At 49.9% G+C, this 27,186-nt stretch overlaps 1 protein-coding gene across 5 annotated transcripts in view; it reads right to left on the bottom strand.

Moving 5' to 3' along the window:
- The window catches only part of ANO9 (anoctamin 9), a 38,147-nt gene extending 15,057 nt beyond the window's left edge, over positions 1 to 23,090 (bottom strand). The window contains exons 1-12 of one of the 5 annotated variants that reach the window (XR_010600445.1): positions 22,882 to 23,076; positions 13,952 to 14,014; positions 13,416 to 13,529; positions 10,793 to 10,926; positions 10,287 to 10,336; positions 8,535 to 8,593; positions 8,166 to 8,248; positions 6,248 to 6,382; positions 5,443 to 5,539; positions 4,933 to 4,993; positions 3,799 to 3,881; positions 988 to 1,092 (exon numbers count right to left, since the gene is read on the bottom strand). Coding sequence is in view for 4 of the 5 variants with exons in the window: in XM_005310776.4 (XP_005310833.2) it covers positions 988 to 1,092; positions 3,799 to 3,881; positions 4,933 to 4,993; positions 5,443 to 5,539; positions 6,248 to 6,382; positions 8,166 to 8,248; positions 8,535 to 8,593; positions 10,287 to 10,336; positions 10,793 to 10,926; positions 13,416 to 13,529; positions 13,952 to 14,014; positions 22,882 to 22,887 (990 nt within the window). In the remaining variant the exon portion in view is untranslated. Of the gene's footprint in view, positions 1 to 987; positions 1,093 to 3,798; positions 3,882 to 4,932; positions 4,994 to 5,442; positions 5,540 to 6,247; positions 6,383 to 8,165; positions 8,249 to 8,534; positions 8,594 to 10,286; positions 10,337 to 10,792; positions 10,927 to 13,415; positions 13,530 to 13,951; positions 14,015 to 14,299; positions 14,431 to 14,830; positions 14,907 to 22,881 lie in introns of those variants that run through there. The other 4 variants (XM_005310776.4, XM_065591870.1, XM_024111624.3 and 1 more) reach the window with 4 other exon arrangements.
- Between the last annotated feature and the right edge of the window lie 4,096 nt (positions 23,091 to 27,186).

The following is a 27,186-nucleotide window of genomic DNA, read 5'->3' on the forward strand; positions in this document are numbered from 1 at the left end:
GCAAACTGGGTGCATGGGGTGAGGGGGAGAACGACAGACTTAAATGCAGCTAGATGATGGGTTCTGTGCAGTTAGCAGCTGTAGGCCAAGATCCAGGCCCTTGGTACACGCGCCCAGCCTGCAGGGTGGAATGCCTGTGCCCAGCACAGTTTCTGGGAGGAGTGAAGTGGTTAAATACAGAGGACACTGACCGGCAGTGTGGGGTGGAGGAGCAAGCGTGTGCATGTAGGGGCTGACATTGCTGGCACCCCCATTGTTCATTATGCCTCTTCCCCCCCCCATGAGTAAAGTAATAGTCACCCATCCTGTTTCTGCCCCCAGTGTATAGTTCGGATAGGTTTTTTCTACACCATTTCCCCTGTAGCACTGTATGTAGGAAGGGATGGGAGCTGGGACGCTCTCTGCAGCAGCATGGCAGAGTGGCAGGCAGCTGGCACATGCCAGTGAGCTCTCAGGAAACAAACTGGCAAATGGCTGCCTCCCTGCTATCCCCATGTGACTTTAGTGCCCAAGTGAATGCCCCCTGCCTCCCCCACTGTCTATCCAAAGAACAGGCAGAGGACATCCAACAGCAGTTCACGTTTTCCACAAAGTGACTGCCCTTGCTTCACTCCTCTCTAGGAGCATGTTAGGAGCGCACGGTCTCCAGGCGCACTCAATCCTGGCCTGCTCTGAGACTGGACCAGTTAAGACTGACTCATCTAGGGGATGTTTTAGGAACCAGACTGAGATCACTACACAGGCCACCAAGCAGCCATACAACGGTGATGACTTGAAATCTCCACCACCCTGGACTAGACTGAGAATCCACTTGGCATCTTAGAGCTGAAAGGCTCTGCAGCCCAGCCCCAACCCCCAAAGCTATTCAGCGTCCTGTCCCCCTTCAAACGCCTTTCTGTGTCATTCACTTCACAACCACACGCGCCTATAGCTCAATGCTGTAGAAATCCCCAAGCCCGTGGAGGTGTCTGAGCCAATAGCACGTACCATAAGCAGGACTAAGAGAAGCAGGATAGTGCTGCGGATATAAGAGTGCTCGTACTCCTTGAGGGTATGCTCTGGGTTATTGATCAGCTGCAAGGCCAGCTCCTCCTGGGGATGGGGGAAAAAGAATACGAGTCAGAGCCATGCGCTAGGGAAAAGCAAGCCAAGGGGCAGTATAGTGCCTTGCATGTGTCAATGACATGGAAGCATGTGATGAACATGACATGAACATGACATGTTCTGGCAGAGCAGAAGAGGGACAGGACTTGTAGCAGATCTTCATGTAGCCTGCATGTCAAAGCCTGGAATCTCCCAGACTGGCTAGCACAGGGTCTCCATAACTTGGCCTGGATTGGACATTCCTTGAAATGGCTATGGGTTATATCATGCATACAGGCATGTTGCAGACTGATCTGACTGACCCCAGTCTTTATAAACAGGAGTGACAGTAGTTCCTGTGCTGTGCACTAATTAATACCCTGCATCTAAAACCCTTTCAGGGAAAGGACTTCAGGGGCCCTGCACTCCTTTCCCAATAAAGGCAGGAAGATCTGGGGGCACCTCTCCTACAGCAGTGCCTCATTAATCCCAGTTCAGTCTCCTGCAGCATGAGGGTCCCCCTCTGCAGTGCCAGCTGGGATCTCAGCAGTGAGTGTCCTCCCAGCATTGCCTTTAGTTAGAACAGCAATTTTCCATATGCCTGTACACAGCCCAGCTTCCACCTGCCTCCTGGCAAGAGAGACAATGGCACAGGGAGGGAGGGAAGTTTACTGTGTGCAGTTCTGGTCTTCCATGTTTAAGAAAGATGAATTCAAACTGGAACAGGTGCAGAGAAGGGCGACTAGGATGATCCGAGGAATGGAAAACCTACCTCTGAGAGGAAACTCAAAGAGCTTGGTTTGTTTAGTCTAACCAAAAGAAGGCTGAGGGGAGATATGATTGCTCTCTATAGACACATCAGAGGGATAAGTACCAGGGCGGGAGAGGAGTTATTTAAGTTAAAGTGTCAATGTGGATGTGACGTTACACCCCATATTCTTCATAGAAATATTGCTAGGATATGAATATGGCATAACTAAGATGTCTTATGCAAGATGGGTCATGTGAGATATCATTGGAAAGGTTACGATTTATTGAATGTGATTATCCAATTTGTATGCATGTATCAGTTCTGTATCTAAAGTTAGGAATATGGACTATGTAACAATTACAACTGGATGTGTATTTGGAAGACACCCACCAGACAACAGGCCATGAGACTTGATGGGCCATTAGGAAGAAACAGCAAGACTGTGAAGATACTAATCTCCAGCCTTCCTGTAGCTGTGACACTACTAGGTCAGGTGCACCTGTCACCTGATACTCAACATTATCTTGGACTTGTAATTTTCCACTAAAAGGAGAGGGGAGGGGGGCAAGTTTGGGAAACAAAAGATTCTACTCCATGGCCTACCTGCCCAAGAAGAAAGACTGCTAAAGACACCTGAAGGGAAGGCAAAGGGGGAGTCCAGACTAAGACAGGGTCCTGTCTGAGAAGAGAGATGACTGGAATTCTAAGCTACAGAAACTTTGCAACCTGCCTAAAATAACATTTAGGGTAAGAAATTACATTTTGTAACTCGTTTCTTGAGCGTATTAAGCTTAGCTTGCATATTTCATTTTATTTGCTCAGTAATCTGCTTTGTCCTATTTGTTATCTCTTTTATTCACTTAAAATCTGCCTTTTATAGTTAATACATTTGTTTTCTGTATTAAACCCAGTTTGTGCACTTCCTAACTGGGGGGAAAAGAAGTTGTGCATCTCTCTCTCTACATTGAGGGAGAGGGGGAATTTTTATGATTTTGCGCTGTGAAGCTCTTTCTATACAGCACAAGACAGTATTATTTTGGGTTTATTCCCCAAAAGGGGTGTGCACGTGAGCGCTGGGTGAATCCTCGCACACAGAGCTGACTTCAGTCTGTGTCTGTAGCGGGGTGTGGCCCTACCTCAGTGTGTGCTGCAAGAGGCCAGAGAGCCTAATTCAGCATAACAGGGAGAGGGAATACAGGCTGATGGAGCAGAAGGAGGGGCTCAGTGAAACCCCAGTACATCAGGTGGCATCCCAAGGGGGTCTAACCTGTCACAGTGGACACAAGAACAAATGGAGGTAAACTGGCCATCAACAAGGTTAGGCCTGAAATTAGACAAAGGTTTCTAACCATCGGAGGAGTGAAACTTGGGCACAGCCTCCCAAGAGAAGCAGTGGGGGCAAAATACCTAACTGGTTTCAAGACTGAGCTTGATAAGTTTATGGAGGGGATGGTATAATGAGATTGGCTACCTGCCATTGTAATCAATCTAGGACTGCTGGCAGCAAACATCTCCAATGGCTGATGATGGGACAGTAGATGGGGGAGGTCTCTGAGTTACTACAGGGAATTCTTTCCCAGGTGTCTGGCTGGTGGGTCTTGTCCACATACTCAGGGTCTAACTGATCATCATATATCGGACCAGGAAAGAATTTCTCCCAAGGTCAGATTGGCAGAGACTGTAGGGGGGTTTTCGCCTTCCTCTGCAGTATGGGGCACGGGTCGCTTGCAAGTTTAAACTAGTGTAAATAGTGGGTTCTCTGTAACTTGAAGTCTTTAAACCATGATTTGAGGACATCAGTATCTCAGCCAGAGGTTAGGGATCTATGACAGGAGTGGGCAGGTGAGGTTCCGTGGCTGCGATGTGCAGGAGATCTGACTAGATGATCATGATGGTCCTTTCTGGCCTTTAAGTCTACGAGTCTATAAAGAGGAAGACAGTGCAAAGGAGAGACTTATTCTCACCTCATCTTCATCCCATCCGTACAGTTCCCAGTCACTGACCACCTCAGCCCTACTCCTCTTCCACAGCTCCAGGAACACGGTGGCTGTAGGTGAAACCACAGAACAGTGTGGTCAGAGCAGCAGAGACTCCTGTGCCCCATGGAGACATTGACTTAACGAAGCAGTCACAGGAGCACACGCCTTTCCTACAGGCCAGGTAGGGGAAGTGCTGCTAAGCATCCAGGTCCTCCAATGTGGAGGGAAGCAGCCTGGAGCTCTCTGCAGAAAAGCCCTCCAAACAGGGGGCGTTTACTGCTGGTAGCCATGGGGTCAATCCAGGAGAAGGATCACAGCTGGGTCTGAATGCACTTCCAGGACATGGTGGCCAGTCAATAGTATAATTTTCTAGCCAGTGTTGACAGACTCCCATCCACCTGGGTGATTTACCCCTCACTTCTGTTCTGGGGCATGTTTCTCGTCTCTCTGCTGCACAAGCTGCTAGCAAAGCATTATGGGCCGGATCCTGTGCTGTGCTTCGCAGGAGAGAGGGAAGGAATGGAGATACAGGAGTGGTTTTATACTGGAATTCTGGGGTGCTCTGGAGGCCAACAGGGCCCCTGCATAGCTTGGAGTAGCCCCAGGGACTGCTCTGACTTAGGGCAGCTTCCATCTCTCCAGTGTCCACAGCCCAGTCAGACCTTGAGGATACCAGCTGGTGCTAGCTGTGGCAATGCTTTTGGAATGCACACGTTGGTAACCTCAGAGCTGAAATGAAACCAGATTAGATACACAGATGCTACTGTTGTGGGTACAGAGCAAACCCATAGACAGATGGGCCACCAAACTCATTTCACATAGGCCCCTGACCAGACTCCAGAGGGGAATGTCCAGAACTGGATTTGAACCAGTGATCTAAAGTTACAGAGTACCAAAACCCATCTCCAAACACACGTAACTTCACCGGTGCCTATCCCTTCCCCGTCACATGCTGCCCAACCCCACTCCTTCCCTTGGTAAAGTTACACCTCTCTGCTGGGCAGGTTCTGAATAAACAGCGCGGGAACCCGGTTTGTCACCAGACCCACAGCAGGCTACAGCTGACAGGCCATTCCCACTTCAAAGCCTTGTGCTAGGCACGGAGAGACAGAAACCTACCCCAGAGAGCCATGAGCACTGCAAAGAGAATCGTCCCCTCGTTGTCAAACAGGTGAGTGACCTGGCAAAGGAGAGACCGAGAAAGACGGGATTACAAAGGAGCACGGGGGGGGGGGGGGGGAGTCTGGCTGGAGAGGACACAGGAGGCCCCCAGGGTGCTACGAGGACTGTGGCAGTGGCACTGTGCCCAGTCCCACGTGGGAGAGCAGTGCTCCATGGCCCTCAGGACATCATGGGAGGCAGAAGAGGAGAAACCAGGAGCTCTTAAGACTCAACCCAAAGCTTGGGAAGCCTCCACCCCACAGGCAGGATAATGGAGCTGGACATAATTCTCTGCTGTAGTACGTGCAAGAGCTCCCTGCAGCCACCATCAGCAGCTGACTCGTTTCCAGGGGGTACATACTGGCCACGTGCTGCTGGGGGTATCGTGAGGAGGCATAAGCTCAGCAGCTATTGGAAACAAGGGCCCAGTGGAGAAATGGAAGGTTTCTCTGGCGAGCATTGATTTACCTTGGCATAGGTGCAAGTATCTGACAGCTGCCAGAACGGGCACTTCTGGTCGCAGAGTGGGCACATGATGGTGGTGTTGGCTTCACAGATCTCTTTGCTGGAGCAGGAAAGAAAGTAAGGAGTACGATGATTGTTTTGCTAGCCCATCAGCCGTGTGCTCATTCCAGCCATCCCACTCAGTCAACAGCCAAGGGAGCGGCAGAGCAGATACTCGCTGCTAATGGATGGAATATAGCTCTACATCGCAGCTACCAGATATTAGTGCCCTGGTAGTGCCAGGTGAGGTCTCCTTCTTGGCAAGCTTTTCCCCAGGTGCATATTCATACACACTCCCCTGGTCACACACAGATGCAGGGGTGTAGCTAGCAGTCTGCAGCCTGGACACACTTGACAATCTGTTGCCCCTGCCTGCAATATGTCCCCATTCTCCAAAGCAGACATGCCATTCCTTACAAGGGCCAAACTGGGTACTGGGATGCGCCAATGTGCATCCCTATAAAGTCCACAGGAGTCATGTGACCGTAGAACGTGAGCTATTATGATCACTATCATGCGGTTAGAGAGCTGCCACACTTAAGAGATCCTGCCATTGTTCCATAAAGTGGAGCGGTCGCTGGAAGTCAATGGCCCTGCAAGCCCTCTGCATGCAGAGCTCCCGTAGAAGGCAGAGGCAGTTCCATAGAAAGAGAAGTCATAGGATTGGATGCCATGTATAGGAGATGTGATCACCTGCATTCACACATTCATGCATACATTTGGACACGTGACAGGACAAGGACACATAGCGTCCCCTCGATGCACTTACCTGACCTGACTGGAATCAAAATGAAAGATCCCATATAGGAAGACAAGCAGGCCCAGCACAGCAGCTGGGAACAGGATGCGGGTGTACCAGCCTAGCCAGACAAAATACAGGGCCACCTTCTCCCCAAAATAATTCCTGAAAGACAAGGCAGGTGCTGAAACCACTCACCAAAGATCCCATCTAGCCCCAGATTTGCAGTGACAATATCCAATGTCAGCCAAATGCCCTTAGGCAGTGGTCTCCCCTCTTGGAATCCCTTGGGAATTTCCCCCAGGACCTCAGGATGGGGGATACTGTCCCCAAATATCTGTCAGTCCTGTCCTCTTGCTTCTCCTTAGGTCACTGCATGACCAGCCCCTGCCTTGATGATATAGGTGTTAATGATCTGGGAGAGAGGGGGTGAACAGTGAGGGGGCAAATGTCTCCTGAGAACACAATGCTAAACACCCAGGTTAGTCAGGGCCAGAGAAGAACGTGGGGAGGAAGTAACCAAGCTAAGCGAATGAGCAAGCTGATGGCAGATGATTAAATACAGTATTGACATGTTGGAGGGACTGATTTGAGCTGCTCATTCATGGGTTCTCAGTAAGTCTGTAACAACACAGGAAAGAGATCCAGGCATCACTGTGGAAAGCTCAGTGAAGATCTGTGTGAGACTGAGCTGTAGCCAGAGTAAACAAACCTGAGACTAACACAGAAAGGAGAATATCTACATATAAAGCTAGTGGTGCAGCTCCATCTGGAGTGCTGTGTTCAGTACTAGTCACCCCATCTTCAGAGAGAGAGAGAGAGAGATTCAGAGGGGTTCAGAGATGGTCGGGGAGAATGATTTAGGGGCATGGGGAAAAAATAACCTCTCCTAGAGAAATTGAAAAAAGACTGGGATTCTTTATCTGAGCAAGGAGACTAATAAAACGAGACAATCATTATTTTGTACACTTGAATGGCCTAAAGAAGGCAGGTCAGGAATTGCTCTCACAATACAAGAATAAGGGGCTATTCAAAATGCAATGTGGCAACTTAAAACGTGGTTAAAGGAAATGCTTTTTTAAACAATGCAGAGTTAGCATTGCCACTGGATACACCTCATTGCCACTGGATACACCTGAGGCCAGGAGCTTAGCAGAAAAAAAGAGCTGGACATTTCTATGGATGATGAGAATATCCAGAGTTACAAACTGTAAGGATTAAATACTCCAAGGGACATAGCCCCTCTTGGTTCACGGTACGAACCAACCTCTGTCTGGGAGAAGGGTGTGGAGGGTTAAAAGGCACATTCCCCGGGGGCAGGTTATCCCATAATTACCTTCTGCAGAATTGCTGCATTTTCCCCTGATGCAGCTGGTGCCAGCAGCTGTCAGAGACAGGATACCAGACAGACCACGAGTGTAATCTAGTATAACAATCCTATGCTCCTAAACCCACAGCAGTCAAGTGGGTTCACAGTTAGGCAAACCAAGTTTGTCCAGCTCTGGTTTGAACTTGGGAGTCATATGGAGGACTAGGTAGAACCAGAGGTGAAAATGGGATGGTACGGGCTACTACGGCAGACCAGTAAGAAGTGGCCGCCGGTACCAGCCCATACACAGCCAATGTTAAAGCGCTGCGGTGGAAGTTGCCGGAGCCCCAGGCCCTTTAAATCGCCGCTGGAGCCCCCAGGTAGCGTGGAAGGGCTGGTTGGGGAGGCTGACCCCCAGCCCCACCCCTTCCACCCGAGGCCCCGCTCCTTCCGGGGGCCAGGAGCCAGGCCCCCGTACTGGTAAGTCTTATCTTACTTTCACCCCTGGGTAGAACTCCCCCACACTGGGAGCTGGGTGCTCAAGAGTCATGTGTAGTAAAATACCCATCCAGAATAACTTCACATGATGGCCTTGTGCTCCACTGCTGTCCCATTGTCCATACCCTTGGCGTGGGTTACCTGATCTCCTCAATTGACTGTTTCTTCAGTATCTTTCTCCATCGGGCCCAATTCTCCTTCAGTAACTTTCTCAGCCCTTCTTGCTGGAAGGGCAATAGCATTCACATCAGGCACAGAGATATATGCAACCTGCCAACCCCCCCCACGCACATCCCACACACTTCTATTAAGATATTAGTTAGAGCTTTTTCCAGACACATGCCACCACATCCTCACCCAAAGGATCTATAGGACCATGACCTATTCCTCTGTCTTCCCAGCCACTCCTCCCCTACTAACCCACTTCCTCTCCTGCATCTGCAATCTACACACGTTGTCTCCTGCACACACATACTCTCTCAGCACCGAGGCACCCTCAGGATTCCTCACCTCGTGCAGTGGGAATGCTGCCTCAAAGACCTTCGCCTTTATCAGCTTTCGGAGCGTCTCTAGCAGCGAAGCAGGAACAGAAAAGTTAGCAATGACAGTCCCCCCCAGCAATCAGTAGAACCCAGGCTGACCCTACGACCCAAACCCCCCCATTAAGAGAAAAGGCTGTAGGTGACACCTGAACAGAACTGGAGTTCAGAGCTCTGCTTCGGTGTTGAAAAGGAATTGGCAACAGCCAGACACTGCCCCTTGCAGACAGACAGCACATAGAACATTCCCCACTGGTCAGTGCACAGAGCGATACTGATTGCAACCTCAGCAGAGGCACTGGTCCTGCTGTACCCATGAGTCTCCCGCGGTTTCATAGAATATCAGGGTTGGAAGGGACCTCAGGAGGTCATCTAGTCCAACCGCCTGCTCAAAGCAGGACCAATCCCCAGACAGATTTTTGCCCCAGATCCCTAAATGGCCCCCTCAAGGATTGAACTCACAACCCTGGGTTTAGCAGGCCAATGCTCAAACCACTGAGCTATCCCTCCCCCCATTTCTGTACAGTGCCTGTCATGCTGGGGTACGCACGAGGCTGTGCACGAGTTCGAGTTTGCCCATGTGCAAGGCTAGGAATGCAAGTGCTCATGTGAGTTGCACTTGGGATCAGTGGCGGATTTAGAGTTAGTGGGGCCCTGTGCTCAGCTTCATTTTTGGGGGCCCCCCGGGGACCCAGCCAAAAAAAAAAAATCACCAACTCTCATCTCCCCCCTGCCCCCATTTTTCATTCTTTTTTTCTTCATCCTCCTCCTATATTATAAGTAATAGCAAGTAAATGAAAATAAAGTGAGGTACCTTGATTGGCTTTGTAGTCCAACTTTTTTTTCCCCACAGACCACTTGAAAATTGCTAAGGGTCTCGACGGACCACTTAATGATCTTTCCAAATATTGTTTGTACCGTTAGCTAACTATTGTAAAGTGCTTTGGAAAAGAGCGCTTTATAAAAAAAAAAAAAAGGATGGGGGGGGTGGAGGAGTCAGGGCGGGGGGCTGGGGTGTGTGCGTAGGGGGCAGTGCGAGCGGGGGGGGAGGGGGAAGAGCACTCAGGGCTGGGGCAGTCCCAGTTGCGGACGCTGGGTTACCTTACCTGGGTCGCTGCCCCGCCACTGCTCCTGTTCACTGCCAAAGGGAGCTGTGGCGGCAGCAGCACATGAGAGCTGAGATTCCCCTGGCCTGCCGCTCCCTTCTCCTGGCCTTTTTCCAGGGGCCGCCAGCAGCAGCGCATACCAGGGACTGCACCTGCGCTGCCCGGCGTCCAGAGGAGCAGGGCAGCAGGATAGACGTGGGCGGACGCCCCACCAGGGAAGCACACACACCTGCCCTACAGAACCCCCAGCCGGCCCCTCACCTGGCTGCCTGCTGAGGCGCACGGGGCCGCCAGCGCCAGCCAGCAGCAGGTGCCCTGGGAGGCAGCAGGAGCCCGGCTCACCAGCTGGGAGAACGCAGCACACACTGCGCCTCCAGCACGGCTCTTAAACAGTCCCTCCCTGCTCTCCCCCACAGCTTCTGCCCCCGCAGCGGTCCTCCCGCAGGGAGTGCTGGATGGTGCTGGGCAGCCCAGCCCTGGGGCCCCCTGTAGTTGGGGGGCCCTGTGCCAGGGCAGTGTGTATTTCATCGTAAATCTGCCTCTGCTTGGGATGTGTATTTGTGACTGTGACATGGGAACGGCAAGAGTGAGCTAGAATGGAGGAAGCACTTCCTTACCCTCAGAAGAAATCTCTGTGTTCTGCAGGATAAAGTTGACGATACGTATCCTGAAACCCCAAACAATCAGGGATTAGGAAGAATTAAACACTGAAGGGTGAGTAGGGGCCAGAATAATGGCCCAGGATTACCAGGGCAATGGGAGATAAAAGCTATACCCAGGATCCAGAGATTAAGGAATGTGTTAAGAGATCTGAACAGGTAGGGGAGCAAGGAGCAGGGCAGGAAGAGGGAATGGGGATAAGGTTCAGTTGTGGGGAATTGTTGGAGAACCAGGCCCGAGGGACAAGATGCGCGAGGACAGGAGCTCAGCATCACTCTCTGATTTTAAATGGTTTTCTGGTAAGGATACAAAGCACGGCAAAGTAATTCCCCATGGGGAACCAGGGAAGGGGGCCTGTGATCCAGCTAACAGGCACGTCTCACTGTAGGGTGCACGATCCATCACAGGCATTAGCATGAAGTACCCTGCACCCTGATGTCTTTGAGATCAAGGAAATGCTCACCTGGTGGGGATGGTCACCTCCTTCGTGTCGTGATTCTGAAACTCGCTGTCTGACTTCTTCAGCAGATTTTGGTATTTTTGGAAGATTTCACTCGGGGCATGGACCCCATAGAATAGTTTCTTGTCCTCGATTTTCTGGGTGTAGGATCAGAGAGAAGGGAGATTAGCGAGACATGCAGCTGAAGCAAGCCCTGGGAAGTATCCAACGGGATTGGAACGTTGGCAAAGAGCTGCTCTGGAGACAGGACAGTGGGAGCTCTAGAGAACGCTCAGCTGCAGAGCAAACCATTGCGAAATGGAGAACCAAGAGGCAGCAGAGCAGCCACGTCCAGAGAATGGTGAGGAAAGTCTCATCCTCGTCAGGTCCCTGTCATTCTGCTCCATTAACTCTTCTCCCCCACTTTGGTCCTCTTTCTCTCCCGCTGCTCTCCTCCTACCACACTTCCCTTCCCCTGGGCGAGAAGGTTCTCTCCTCCTCATCAGCTAAAAGTTCTTGTGCTCTCCACATGCCAGCCCCTCTTCAACACCCTCTCTCTCCTTCCCAGAGTGCTTCCTGCCCCGTTCTCATCACCAGTAATTCCTTAGGCCTGGGCTACACGGAAAAGTTACATCAGTATTGCTACGTCTTTCAGAGGTGTGAAAAATCTACGTTCCTGAGGGACGTGGTTATACCAACCTAACCCCGGTGTAGACAGCACCAGTCAATGCAAGAATTCTTCCATCAACCTAGCTACAGCCTCTCGGGGCGGTGGATGAACTAGCATGATGGGAGACCCCTCCCATCGCCTTAGCGTGTTTGCACTGAAGCGCTACAGCAGCGCAGCTGTACCATTTTAAGGGGTTCTCAAACTTCATTGCACCACGACCCCCTTCTAACAACAAAAATTACTAAGTGACCCCAGTGGAAGGGGACTGAAGTCTGAGCCCAAGGGCTTCAGCCCTAGGCAGTCAGCTTTGGCCTGGGCAGTGGGGCTTGGGCTTCAGCTTCAGCCCTGGGCCCCAGAAAGTCCACAGTTTGAGAGCCGCTAGTATAGACAAAGGGACTTGGTATCTTGATAGGGCCAGACAAAGAAGTAATACAGCCAGGAAAGGGTTGATGTTGCCTCTGAGGGGAGGAAGAGATCTGTGTCACTTGGACAAATAGATTTTAAGGCCAGTGGGGACCACTAAATCATCTAGTCTGACCTCCCATATAAACACACCTCATCAGTAACTCTTCTCACTCCAGGAGAGAGGGGTCCATCCAGAACAGGGTCAGAGGGTCCACTGGTGAAAAAGGTTTGGGGGCAGGGGGAAAGCCCAGGACTGAATGATCAAGGAGGCTAGATTGCCCTCGTCCCTGGAGAAGATGGTCCCTCCAGTAGCATTAGAATTTGCTGGAGGGAAAGCTCAGTCTTGAATGAGCAGGGAGGCTACAAGTGGCTGAGAAAACCAGGTACAGAATTCTTTACAGCTGTTATTGGCCTTCTTTATGCCCTCAACCGTTGCTGCTCCTGGAATGGGTCTGAACTAGCCCTCCTGGTATGGAGGAGGTGGAGAATGGGCTCATGCACTAAAGAGGACAAAAGCAAGGTCTTGCTTTGTGTAGAGAACCAAGCGCCAGGTACGTTTGATGGGAATGAGCACCCAAGCACCTTAGAGCAGTGGAGAAGGAACCCTGGATTGTCACTCCTAGGAGGAGACATCTAGTGGTGTCCCATGGTGTAGATGGGGAGGAACCCTGGAACTGCCTGACTACAGGCCATATCCTCAGCTGGTGTAAGTCAATGCAACTGTGTTGATTACAGCAGAACTGTGGTGACTTACATGAGCTGAAGCTCTGGCCTGCCATCTGTAAAGCTATAAACCCAGAAGGTGACTCAGCTTCCGGGGGGGTTGGGAGGGAGGGGAAGGTAGCTGCCTAGGCTTCCAGGGACACGTGATCACACTAAAGTTGCACAACATCTGTCTGGAAATCATTTTAGGTGGTGCCTAACATCTGCACCTGCTGCTCTGAACAGGCTGATTATATTTTGTGACACAAACAGTCAGGATCTTGGACTGTGATATCAGGATGGAATTTCCTCTGATTTCTTAAAAAAGGGGCTGGGGGAGGAACCATGACCTGGCTGGCCCAAGGGCAAGAGGGGAGGGGAAGCTTTTGTGAGTCTTTCATGCCCGCTATTTCCCCTGAGCTCACAGAGCCAACTCCCCCAAATCCCTCTGTGTGTGCTACCTCACAGCTGCATTGTAGCACTGGGAAGTGGCATAAGCTCTACGAAGGTTACATGGACAGCCCAGGAGCAGCTAAGCCAAGAGTAATGGGATGAAAATAAGAAAAGGGAAAAAACATACCGTGGGCTCAATATTCAAAGTTTCCTCACAACAAGATCCGTCTGCAGAAATATCTCCCCAAGGGAAGCAGCGGAAGCCCCAGTGCTTGGGTCTTTGACAACTAGACTGACCACAGTACAGGAGAATATGCTGTAAGGAACAATCCTGCACTGGCCGGGGTGGACTGGATGATCTAATAGAACTTTTCCAGGTTCTGTGACACAATCGCTCAGAGCACTAAGGGCGGAGTCATCCAGCTCAGTCAATGATCCTATGTATCCACGGACCTGCCCTCCCCTAGTTAATCTCACCTTGATGGTAAATCCTTTGCTTTTCAACTTGTTCAAGAATTCCTCCCTCTTATCCTTCTTGCTGCCAGGCTTGTGTTTGTCACATACTAGGATGAAGTCCCACTTCATCTGGTTCTGGCCAAAGGAAACAGCCCAATAAAATCAGCTAGAGGTGACATTGCAAGGGATATTCTTACAGCTTCCTCTGTGTGTGCAGAGGCCGGATTCTATCTCATCAGGCCAGTCTATAGGGCCCCTAGGATTCCTTCCCAGCAGGAAAAGGGTGAGGGCTTGTGGGGAGACTCCCATTGTTGCTGGGAGTACTGGTTACTCTCTGTCCACAAAATCAGAGTGGGGATATTAGGATGGGGACTGTCTCCCAGTGGGCTAGAGAGGATGCCCTGGGGACTCTCTCAGCACTAGTTGAATGGGGAGGGAGAGGCAGTCAGACTGTGGTGTGGATCTACAATTTGATGTCACATGGGGCAGTGGTGAGCTCACACAATAGCTTAAATGTAAGAGCTGCTGCAGCACTGGACAGGAGGATTATAACTCACCGGGACCAAGGACTCCGTCTCTTCTGACTTCCCGGAGGTCTTTTCCCTTAGCTCAGTTTCATCCTGTGGCGAGAGGAAGAGAATGAAAAAGGAGAGGGCAGTAGCATCATCACACACACGTGCCTAGTGTCCTAACCCACACTCTGGGAACGCAGGAAACGTGCCCATAACCAAGGTCTCATGGGTCAGAACCTGCATCCTCCTACTTTAAGTAATGGGGGGATGCTCTTAAATGAGAAGTGGAACCAGTTCCAGTTGGGAAGAGCAGGTGCCCAGGATTTCACGCCATATTATAGCTTAGAGAGGTCCCGCTTTACTGTTAAGTACAAAAATAATAAGAAATCTTACCAAGGTAAAGAGTCTTTCATCCCCAAGGACTTTGCAGACTACACAAAAAGTTTACCCCTAACGGTTTCTGAAAAGCAGCCACCACAGGAAGTGGAAGAGAGAAGCTGTTTAAGAGCACCCAGCAACATGACACGCTAGGTCACGGCAGAAAATGAAAAACAAATCATGCATCCAAACTGCAGCTCTAGAGAAAATTCTAGCTGGGAAATATTTCAGGGATATGGCAGGAAGTATAAGCAAGGTGACAGGAAGCCACATCTCAGAGATAGGAAGAGATTGTGATTGAACTGCAGGAAAAAAGGATCAGGAGGAGAGATTGAGGAGCTGATTGCACTGAGGTGCTATCTGAACACATGGGATCCAATTAAACTACATAGGAAGGAAGCAGAGAGGGAGGGAAAGGATCTATTTAAATTTCCTGGCTTTGCTTCTGGTTACTTGTTGGCTGACCTGGAGAAGAGAAAGCAGGGATAAGGGATGCAGGCAGGAGTTACAGATTGTTTAAGCAGGCAGAAGTGTATTAAGGTTCACCTTTGTGCATGCATTTTCAAATGATTAGTCACGCTGCTTAAAGTTCACTTCTCCTCCGAAACTGTTTGTGTAAGAAAGGTCAGCAGATCTGCTTTCTCTGTGTATTTCATTCATGCCTGCTGGCTTTAGTTATGGCTGCTTCTTCCTTCAGTTAGCCCTGTACAGCTGACAAAGCTAAGAGAGAGGAGTGAGCTGGATTCTCTTCCTGCTTGTGTATCATCAAGAGAATTCCTTACCACTTTCCATGTGTGCAAGAAAAACCCTTGGAAGCAAGGGGCTAAGCAGGTGTTGCTGGGGACACAATCTGAAGACAATCAGGTTGCACAGGTGTAACTGAGGATATAATTGACCTTAGAGGCTTGGCTTTAAGTGGCCTGCAGCATGTGTGGTAGTGAGGAGAGGAAGCAATGGGGGTGGGGAGTACTGAACACAAGTTGGGAGATAGAGGCTTCTGAATACTAGCTCTCTGTCACTGACTGTCATCTGGCCATGGGGGAGTCACTGCACATTTTCATCTCAGCTGGGGTGACAGTAATATTTTCTCACATTCAAACTATTTCACTAGGAGGGTGGTGAAACACTGGAATGCGTTACCTAGGGAAGTGGTGGAGTCTCCTTCCTTGGAGGTTTTTAAGGCCCGGCTTGACAAAGCCCTGGCTGGGATGATTTAGCTGGGAATTGGTCCTGCTTTTGAGCAGGGGGTTGGACTAGATGACCTCTTGAGGTCCCTTCCAACTCTGATATTCTATGATTCTATGACATCACTAGAGTGGTCTGAGGATGAGTTAGCGGTTGCACTGAGCTTTTGAAGTGCAAAGCACTGCACAGAGGCTAAGTATTCTCGTATACTATAATGCCATGGGGGGGAAAGGGTTAGTTTCAGGGCAAGGTGACTAGTGCTAGAGACAGTCACTCACACTGTGCTCTGTCCTGTAGGCTTTACGTTTGTAACCTTCCTTAAGGACTGCAAGTGTACAGCATCTCTAGGGAAAATATAACCAGCTCCAGCGACTCCTAGTCAATAGTGTGATGATTAGCACATGTTGTGCATAAGCTGCCAGTGGCTCTTGCTTCTTGTGGCCTGAGATGTTTGTGAGTCTACATAGCCGGGAAAGAGAAAACCATGACTGATCATTATCAAACCCTTTAATAACCTTGAAAAGGCCAGCAGGGGTCCAGAGATGCAGCCCCTCCCGGGGCAACCTGGGAAAATCAGGAAAGGAACCTCCAGCTCCTTGGTTGGTGTAAATCAGCAGAGTTCTGTTAATTTCAACTGAACTATGCCAATTTATGCCAGCTGAGGATCTGGCCCCAGATGTCGTCTAACAGCATGTGGCTCCCTGCACCAGTCAGTGTCTTGTAGTGCACCACGTTTGTTTTCCAGCACAGCCTCAGCCTGGTCATTGCTGGGCAGACAGTTTAGATGTGAGGGTGGAAACAGAGAGGCCAACCTTGGTTTGCCTCTGACAACGGGAAGCTTGGCTGCAATGTGTGTTTGAGTGGTGCTGCTCTTAGTACCTGGAAGGAAGAAGAAGAGTGCGTAGCCAGAGAATGGAATCTGTTTTCAGTCACGGCGGGAAGGTCATTGTAAATCTTTATGAAAGAACCGAGTGCAGCACAATCTAAGGCTCACGTGGCTCCTTTCTGATAAGGGGACAGGGCCAACCTTGGAGAAAATCTGTGATCACTTGTTCTGAAGAGGTGGGGCAAAATTCTCCTCTCAGATTTGCTGGGCTTCTGCATGCTGAGCTCCTGACACGCACATCTACCGCTGGCTGCGGTATGGGGATAGAAGAAATTCAAAGTGGACCTCTCAGTGATATGTGCAGTCTGGGTCAAAACCCATGAAAGTTAATGGAAAGAGTCTCATTGCCTCCAAGGGGCTTTGGATCCGCCCCATACGGAGAGCAGCATGCCCAGGCTGAGTACTGCCACATAGATCTGAGAGGAGAATTTTGCCCTCCATATACCAGATTTATCTAACGTCTGGTTATTTAAGCAAATCTTATGGATCCTTTTGGCGTATGGGAAAAATAGGAGTGGTGGTAAGAATCAAGGCCAAATCCTCAGGTACTGTAAATTGGCAAAGCTTCATGGATCTGTGCTTATTTACAGCAGGATATGACTGGGATTGGTCTGCCTTCAAGATGCAGGGCTAAAGAAATGATTTGACGCATTGTCTGTGATGTGCAGAAGGAAATCTGCAAACAAACTCCTGAGCTCAGTGGCAGTTAATGCTCTCTTCTCACCGGTGGGTCCACAGCCCTGAGCAGCAAGAAAGTCTTTGATGTTTATTTTAAATTGTGAAAGTGACAAGCAGGGGTAGCTGCACTATCCAGAGATCGAGCAGAACAGGCAGATTGCCTAGCGACTCCCATGCTTCAGCGTCCACATGAGTGTCTCCACACTCTGAAAGACACTGTGAAGTATTGACGAGTGACAGCACTAACATTATGCTTGGCAGAAAAACAGGTATTTGCTCAGAGTCCTCTGCAGAATGATTCAGGTATACTTGGGTGTCACCATTCAAAGCCCTAATTAGGGATAGCAGGGGATGAATCCATTCAAAGGTAAACTAAATCCATCACCTTCATGCCTTCAAAGACAAAGTGCATTCGATTTATACTCAATCTTCTCGAAAGCAGTGTCACTTCTGGAAGAGTGCAGGAAATAGAAGAGGAGCAGATCAACCTAGACTGGCTACATGTTCAGTACATAATGCATGGCCAGTTTTTTACAGCTCTGTGGTATAGGGGTTCTTTACTGCACACATACTATCTCTGCAGCAAACCATAGCTTGTTTGATAGGGGTATGGCTAAGGGGCTCTTAAAACTAGCAAGGGGCTCAAATGACAAAATTGCAGTCTGCATTTCAAATGCTCCAAGGTTCAGCAGGGTTTAGATCTAGGGTTTTGGTTCCAGTGTGTATAAAGACAGGAGCCACTTGTGAAATTCAGATCTGGATTCAGAACCTCCCCCAGAAAGGTCAGGACTTAGGTCTGAACCAAAATCCCATCTCAGAGGTCTGACACTGTTTCCGATGGGCCTTACAGTTATGTATGACACTGCGGGTCTAATTCTGCTCTCACTTGCACCACTGCGATCCCGTTGGCCTCCATGTGAGCACACCAATGTAAAGGAGAAGAATTTACCCCTTCCATGAACGACTGATACTTTCAGAAATGCTTCCACAAAAATCTGGGGACCAAACCCAGACGTGGTGTGAGCAAGCACAACTCCATTGACGTCAGTGGAGCTGCCCCTGGCTCCTGCTTACATCTCTTGTTTATGCTGAGTTGCTCATTTGTCACAACATTAGGTTTGTTGAGGCAATGAAAGAGCAGCCAGAAACAAAGGCTTGAAGGGCTGAGGGAGCCATTTGGAATGGAAGTGCTGGTCCAATAGCAACGACTGCAGACTCAGCGGTGGAGAGCATCAGTCATAGACAGTTGCTCGCCATCACTGTCCACAGTCGTTAAACTGGGATGGCTTGTGACACATCCAGCAAATTAACGAGGCTCAGATTCAGGAGCTTCTGCTGGACTAATTACCTATCTGTATATGTGCTCTCGCGATGAATATTGGCCAGCAGATTTGTAACTCTCAGTCGGGATCCGTGTGCAAACAACTCAAGTTGCCAATGAATGACCTGGGATGCGTGACCTGGGATTACAGAACCATTTAAAACTGAAACCACACTGCTCAGATGAATGTGAGGGAGATTTCAGCAACACAAGCATTGGAGTTCCTCCCTTTATTCTGCATGAAACTTTCAGTTCCTTCCTTGTTAATGTTCTCTAACTTCCTGGTCCTCCACTCAGTGATTGGAACTGGAATCTTACGTCACAACTTGTTGCATAAGTAGTACTCAGCCCGTGTGCTAGAACCAGAAGAACTCGTCTGCCCACCGTGCCAACTGAGGCTGTGTGCCCTGTAACACAGCTGATGCTCTGGTGTTTGGGGAGTGGACAAGAGGGCGCTACATGTGCGTGGGCCCCTGTATTTACTGGCTTCAAAGCCCAGACCTCCCTCCCCCCACCTCCTTCTGCCTTCCCACAGTGCTGGCAGGGAGCTCTTGGAGCCCGGAAATTGCCACTCCAGCCCTCCCTTAGGCCACACAGTGAATGAGTGGCACAGCTGGGAACAGAGTTGAGGAGTAGCTGGCATCCAAACCTCAGCTTTAACCCCTAGAAAATACAGGGGAGGGGTGAGAGGGGCTTTAAGCCCTGATCCTCAGGCTGCTCGGCACCAGTCTGGTTCCCATGCTGCAAGTTATAGCAGCCTGAAGGCTGCTCCAGCTTGCACTGGCTGCCAATGGCCATTGGGATTGCCAGGGCATGCAGGAGCCCTAGCAACGTGCCTCTTCAGCCACAACCCTTGTGCCAGAGAAGGGAGAAGGGTGGCATAGGAGCACTACAGAGTCTTCACACCATCTGAGGGTGCCCTGCTGCATCTGGCCTGCTGCCTCTCTAAGGCTCACCCGCTCTGGTTCCCTCCCAGGCCCTTCCTCTCAGCCTTATCTCTGTGAGACATATTCTGCTAAGATACCCCACTGTGGGGACCAGCATTTCAGCTGCACCAGTGGGTGCACAGATGAGGGGCTGGTCGCTATGGTGTGCTGGCCACCATGTGTCTAGATATGGTCTGAGCAGGGTTAGATAATAGAAAACTGCCTTGGCCTGTCTACAGTGGTGCTCTACATTTCTGCCACTGGTGCAGCTCTAGCAGGGACAGGAATGGTGAGCAATGTTAAGTGGAAAAAGGCTAGTGTAGCTGCCCCTCTGTCTCACTTCCTTTGCTCAGGCTTCCCTCTCTGATTCCCTTTCCCCACCCTCCTTCTGGCTGCCTTTCTTCCACCGGCCCTCTCCTGAACTGCCTGAAGGCTATTTCAGTGGAATAGCCTAATCCATCCCCACACCCCTGGTTCCTGCTAGCACCACCCTAATCAGCTGCTGTGCATCTGCTTTTCTGGAGTCAGACCTGAATCGTGGCATCCCATGGCTCAGAGAACAGTTTTACATTAACAGAACTACACCAGAGAACTTCTCCAGGTCATTTACACTCCCGGTTAGGCAGGCCCATGTTTCCCAGGCCTTACAAGCAGCTTAGAGTGGGAAATACCCCAGGCATCAGTTTCCTGCTAAAGTTAGTCAGTCTAGAAATAATCAACAAATAGCAAATAAAATACTATGTTCCCTATTGGGCTAACTCCAGCCGCATTGCCAACCGGAATAGATGGGCTGGGAATGGCCAGATATGGAGGGCTGTGGGAGGAATGCTTGCCCTTGGGGCAGGAGCTGTTCCACAGCTCCAACCCTAATGGTTGGTGCAGTGTGCCTTGTCACCAACACGCCCCCTCCAGAGTGGAGAGGACCCAACAATCCTCCCTTTGACAGATCTTGCCCTCCCCAAATCTATCCAGGCCCTGCTCCATTTAACACACACTTTCTGCATGTTTCTGTATGGAGAGTGTTCATTAGAGTTTCCATAGCAACAATAATTTGCTCACATTGCACATATGCATATTCAACAGGCATTACAGATAACTCCATATCCAGCAGAGCTGGTTGAATAATGACAAAAATGTATTCACAAATCAATGAATCCCAGATTGCTGAAAACAATTCACTAATACTGTACCTGATCCTCTCTGGAACTGGCTGATTAGTAGGAAAAACTTCTTCCCAGCTCCTCCCGTCCCAGCCAAGTTGTGCTTAGCACAAGACCAAGGCAAATACAAAGATGGCTTTAAGCCCCAGATACTGGGGCTGTCCTGCACCAGCCTGGATCTCCAGCACAAGTCAGAGCAGCCTTCAAGTTGCTCTAGCTTGCCCTGGTTGGCTAAGGGGCCATTGTAATCCTTCCCCTGGACTCCGTCTCCTGCACTAGGGGACCAGAACCAGGACAAGCTACCACACCACCAGGTATACTCTTTGCACAGGGGAATCCTCAAGGAGTTGGTTAAACTAAGTCTAGGGGTGCTTTGTGCAGCTGGAACAGCGCAAGGCAGCCAGAGAGGGACCAAGGATTTGGCCCTATGTGCAGTCGAGGAGGCTGTGGCAATCATAACTCTGAATTGGCTATGATCTGTGTAAAATGTCAGCCTTAATTCTTGCCTTTAACAGAAGCTGTTGTGTCTCTTTCCTGCCCCATTTTAGGGCCCTAACAAATTCACAGCCATGAAAAAACGTGTCACGGACTGTGAAATCTGGTCTCCTCCCGTGAAATCTGGCCTTTTGTGTGCTTTTACCATACACTATACAGATTTCACAGGGGAGACCAGCGTTTCTCAAACTGGGGGTCCTGGGGAGTTGCAGGGGGGTCACAAGATTATTTTAGGGGGGTCACAGTATTGCCACCCTTACTTCTGCGCTGCCTTCAGAGCTGGGCAGCCGGAGAGCGGTGACTGTTGGCTGGGCACGCAGCTCTGAAGGCAGCGCCCCATCAAGAGCAGCGCAGAAGCAAGGGTGGCAATACCATACCAGGCCATCCTTACTTCTGCACTGCTGCTGGCGGCAGCTCTGCCTTCAGAGCTGGGCTCCCGGCCAACAGCTGCTACTCTCCGGCTGCCCAGCTCTGAAGGCAGCGCCACCACCAGCAGCAGCACAGAAGTAAGAGTAGCAGTACTGCCCCCCCCCCCCAAAAAAAAAACACCCACACACAACTCCTTTTTGGGTCAGGACCCCTACCATTACAACACTGTGATATTTCAGATTTAAATAGCTGAAATCGTGAAATTTACTATTTTTAAAATCCCATGACTGTGAAATTGACCAAAATTAACCCTAAATTTGGTAAGGCCCTACCCATATTGGAAGAGCAGCTAATCAGCTCCACCACCTGCGAGAAGGTGAGGAAATATGTAATCCCCCTACCTCACTGTTAGCTTTAACCTGCACAAGCCCCATCTGCAGAATCCTGAAATATCATTCTCCTCCAAGGCTGAACCCTCACACATGGGCTAGCATGTACTACATCTACATTATCTCTAGCACATCTACCACTGGCCTTCAGAGGATGCTCAGCCGGCTCCATCACCTTGCTATAGGCCACAGAGCTCCATGGGACTGCTCACACTACACTGATACGGGCTATTCACGTGAGTGAAGTCTATAGGATTATTAGGTCCCATTTATTTTTTTTCTTTACATTCAGGATGGTTTACAGCTGTTTGGGTACCTGAATGTCACAATGAAAATTAATGTCTCTGATCTTTAAGAATCATTTGCAACAAACAGCTTATCACCACACCTCCACTCAGCCTCAAGAAATTCCAAACTCTGAGGAAACTTCAACTGAATTGGCACATAATACATTTGTATATTTCCCATTCATTCCTCTTCTTGGGAGCTTCCAAGAGTCTTTTTGGATTAAGGAAAATGCCAGATCTTTCTCTTTCTTTCTTTCTTTCTTTCTTTCTTTCTTTCTTTCTTTCTTTCTTTCTTTCTTTCTTTCTTTCTTTCTTTCTTTCTTTCTTCAGAAACAAAACATCTAACTTCTCCTTTTAGCTAAGTGAACCGTTCCCCCTCACCTTAGTGTGTTTCAGCAAGTTCATAAAAGCTCAAGGGCCAGATCCTCAGCTGATGTAAATGGGTGACTCTCCACTGAAGTCAGCAGAGCCCTGCCCTGAAGAGCTGAGCCCAAGTTTCAATAAAATGTATTTCTCTAGAGGCTAATGGTTGCTTCCCATCCCTCCTTTCTTTCTTCGATTCCCCCTCCCCCCAGCAAACCGAAGTCCACATCATTTGAACATAAGCGGAGCCTGTAAGCAAAACTGCTCGGCACCGCTGGGGAGCTAGATCTCCCAACAGCTCCGTGCAGAAAGATGCCCTGGGAAACCGTGAAACTACCATGAAACAGAGTGACTTCCCTGAGTCAGTTTCGCAGGGCGAACCGCGCCACGCGCCGGGACTGGGCACTCCGTTTGCGGGATGCGTTCCCAGAGCGGACCGCGTTGCTGGGGGGTTCTGAAGCTGGATTGAGAATCGAATCGGACTTTACAAGGTCCAGAGACTTTGAACAACAGGTGCCGAGCGGTTTCTCCGGCTTACCTGCATGGTGGCGAGCCCGGAGCAGAACCAGTCTCGCGCTCTCCCGAGATCGGGACCGGGGCTGTGCGGACCCCGGGCGGCGGGAGGGAACAGCGGGCTGTGCTCCGTGTCCCTTTCTCTGGCTCAGCGGTTTCCCTCGGGCTCCGCTGCAGCGCCAGGCTCTCCCTCCTCCCGGGCGGGGAAGCAGCCTCCCACGGCGCGGCGAGGTCTGAGACAGGAAGGGAGCTGTCATCTCCCGCACCCGCACCTGCCGGGGGCGTGAGGCTGGGGAGTGGCAAGGCCCTACCGCCGCTCGTCAGCAGCCTGTGGCTGCCCTAAGGAGCCGGGTGCTCAGGGTCCCACCCACCACTTCCAGCGGGAGAGCCTCGTGTCTTGGGGGGGGGGGGAAGAGGGGGATGATTTTCCTGTGTGCTGAGCACCCAGCGCCCAGCCCCCCCCACACACTTCAGTGGCAGCAGGGAGGGCTCAGCCCTTGGGAGAACCTGACTCCAGGCGTCAAGCCTTAGCCCTGCTGAGGTCAAGGAGCGGTTTTGCCATTGATTTCCTTGGGGCCAGGATTTCACCCACGCCTCTCGAGTTGGGCACCCACAGTCAGCAGCCAGGTTTGCTGAAGGTTGGCCCTGCTGTCATGAAGGGGAGCAGGCACTGGCCAGAGGAGCGCGGCCCTCATCCCCTCCATTCCAGCCTGTCCCATTTTGTTCCTCTTGGACTGGATTAGTAGCCACCATTCTGCCCTAAACCCCCTAGTCCTGGTCCTTGGCTTCCTCCTTTCCTCTGTCTCCCGCCCTGTGCTCTTCCCATGCTTCCTTCTGTCCCTCCCTGCCTCCCTAGGCCTTGCTGTAGCTTTTCCTCTGGATTTTCAGTGGCTGTTTCACCTCATTCAGAGGATCAGAGAAATATAGGATTGGAAGGGACCTCAATAGGTCATCCGGTCCAATCCCCAGCACTCAAGGCAGGACTAGTATTACCTAGAAAGACCATCCCTGACAGGTGTTTTTCTAATCTGTTCTTACAAACCTCCAATGATGGAGATTCCACAACCTCCCTAGGCAATTTATTCTAGTGCTTAACCACCCTAACAGGAAGTTTTTCCAACCTAACTCGTCCTTGCTGCAACCTAACTCGCCCTTGCTGCAATTTAAGCCCATTGCTCCTTGTCCGATCCTCGGAGGTTAAGGAGAATAATTTTTCTCCCTCCTTCTTGTAACAACCTGTGTTCCTGAAAAAAATATTTTGAGTATTTAGAGTGTATGGCACTGTGTCCAAGGTGTGCCATCTGAAATACAAGGTGGTGATTGGGTGGCAGAGAAGGCCTGAGAGCCTTTTAGGGGCCCGGTGAGTCAGGGGAGGGTGGTTTTTGGAAGACTTCTCTCACTCTGGCCACCCACTAGTTCACATAATTCTCATTCCCACATGCACATTCACATATATAGGGGTGGAAATATTATACTGGATATCTGTTCAACCTGATCCTTGGGTTATAGCTCTTGCGGTTAGCACCATGTCAGAGATGCAAAACTATTCTGCCGACTCAGCCTGGCTGCCAGACCAGGTGAATCCTATTACTGTAGTTCCAAGCCAAAAGAGTTTGAAGCCATCTCTGTGATGCAGAGAACAAAAGGGTGAGGATTGCTGGGATCGCCCCAGAACCAGCCAAGCCCAGGAGGAAGCTTAGGTTGAGGTGTATGTTATTTTTTATTTAAGTTAGCAAGAAAGACAAAGGCCAGGAAGGGGTATATTTGCATGCTGTGTTTGGAGCAGGGTGGAATGGGTGAAGAAGAAGGAGTAGCTTTGAAATGTACACACCACACTCTCATACCTCTCACCATGTGTAAGTGTTTTCTGAGTTTTAATTTTATTTTTTACAGAGCAAGAACAAATCCCCATTCTACCTGGCTACAGCACAAGATTTCAGCCACCTCAGTATCCTCCTATCTGGATTCCCTTATGTTGTTCCAAAAGCTACACAAGCTCTCTGAGAGGCGGTAGCAAGTTCGACAGAAGAATTCTTCCATTGAACTAGCTGTGTCTACATCAGGGGTTAGGTCAAGCTAACTACGGTGAGCAGTGCACAAAATTTTCCCAACCCTGAGAGCTGTAGCTAAGTCAATCTAATTTTTTTAGTGTAGACCAGGCCTAAGCAATGTTGGGGATTTCTAGATGCACCCTGGCTTGTGAGACAGCCAGGACTTACAGAGCCTGACTCTACACTCAATAAAGTCAATTTCGTTCAATAACTTTGCCAAATGCCTTTAACAGGATCAGGCCCACAAGTCTGAAAAGAAGAGTTCCAGATTTCCTGCTATGTGTATAGTCAGTTAAGCAGGAGCTTATCTTCCAAGAAGCTATTTGTGGGGATTGAAGGGAGTGAAAGCTTTATTGTGTGTAACCACAGAATAGCAGCAGGGTTATAGGATGAAGGTGTGTGTGTGTGTGTTTGCACAGTTTTCGACAGCTGATAAAGAACGGGACAGCAGTTTCACTTGATAGGAAGGATCATGTTTCCCTTTACATCAGAAGAACAAAATCCAGGTGTGTCTTAAAAGCCTTTAAGCTGTCTTGGTGCACCATCGTTGTCAGATGGAGGTGAAGTGGGATGATGCCATCTCTTCCCAACTGATCCATGTAGCTTCTGAGTTTTTGGAGCTGTTACTGGAAGCAATATCTCCCATAGCTTCCAGCGAGAAGGTAAACATTTTTTTCTTCTTTAAATCTGGAGGAATTTGGAGCTTATGCAAGTGGCACTGAACAGGCAGGTTTCTTTCTTTTCACAGCTACTCCAGCAGTCAACGTGACAAATTACAATGATGGTGCTCTTCTTTCATGTCCAACATGCCAGGCACAAACTGCCACCTGCATTATCCACAACACTCAGTCTGCTGGATTCCCTACTCCTCACGTGCACAGTCTAGTGCAGAAGTTGGCAGTGGTCGGAAGACAGAGTTTAGCAGGGAGATAGCCCTTAGGGAGGAGAAGGACCTTTCAGTGTCTTGGTGAAGATCTGGGTTTGATCTGGCTGAGTGCTGAGTGTTCTGGAGCCATAGTTCACACATGCATGGAAGTGTTTGATGAACAACAAGGCTCTCCACCAATGATCTCCCAGGGTTCTAAATGAATGAAGGCTGCACGGCACGCGCATGCATCGTGGATTTAGGATGGCACTCAAATATTTAATGAGCTGCCCTCAATCCACAGGAACGTCACAGGAAAGTAATTAAAGTTACACCCCTTCCTGCACATATGAGCCGAGTGGCAAGAGAGGAAGATTAGCCTATGGAAAAGGGGAACTGAGAGCAACTATAGCTCAAATGGTTTCACTGGTGCAAGAGAGGGCCGTTGGGTTGCGGGGGAACTAATTACACCTCCCTGATTATCACAATGTACAAGGTTAATCCTGAGGGCATTCTGCACCAAAAATTTAAGCATTCTGCACACATTATTTTAAAATTCTGCAAATTTTATTTGTCAAAAAAAATGTGGAAGCTCCAGCATGGCACTGGGGAACACAGGCCACCGGCTGCACAGAGGCAGATCACTGTGCAACCCCCCTACCCAGGACATGGATTCAGTAGTGAGGCTGCACCCAATCCTGACATAGCGCAAGGACCGGGTCTGCCCCAGAAACACCACAAAGCCCTGCCCCTCGGCGCAAGATGCATCGGGTGTGGGCAGGCAGGCTCAGCAAGGCAGGATCCAAGTGTGGAAGGGCTTAGTGTGGGGGGACTCAGGTGTGGGTTAAGAGGGTTCTATGTGGGGCAATCTGGGTGTGGGTGGCTCAGTGGGGGATCCGGGTGCAGGGGGAATCTGGATGCACAGGGGCTTGTTGGGGTGGGGTGGTGTGACGGGTTGGATCACAGAAACCCCCTTGGGAGCTGCCACCTGATGTGCAAAGACTACCTTTGTTCCTGTTTTCCCTGCCAGCTCAGGACTCCAGCACCCTGTCTTGCTGAGCCAGACACTCCCGTCTGCTCCAACACAGACCCAGGGTCTGAATCATTTGTCCCAAAGCTGGAGGTTTACCTGAAAACAGCTCACGGAAGTGTGCTTGTCTTTAGCACTCAGATGCCCAACTCCCATTGGGGTCTAAACCCAGATAAATCCATTTTACCCTGCATAAAGCTTATGCAGGGCAAACTCATATATTGTTCACCCTCTATAACACTGATAGAGAGATATGTACAGTTGTTTGCTCCCCCAGGTATTAATACATACTCTGAGTAAATTACTAAATAAAAAGTGAATTTATTAAATACAGACAGTAGGATTTAAGTGGTTCCAAGTAGTAACGGACAGAACAAAGTAAGT

The sequence above is a fragment of the Chrysemys picta genome, chromosome 4 (genome assembly GCF_011386835.1).
Source record: "Chrysemys picta bellii isolate R12L10 chromosome 4, ASM1138683v2, whole genome shotgun sequence".
NCBI lineage: Eukaryota > Metazoa > Chordata > Testudines > Emydidae > Chrysemys > Chrysemys picta.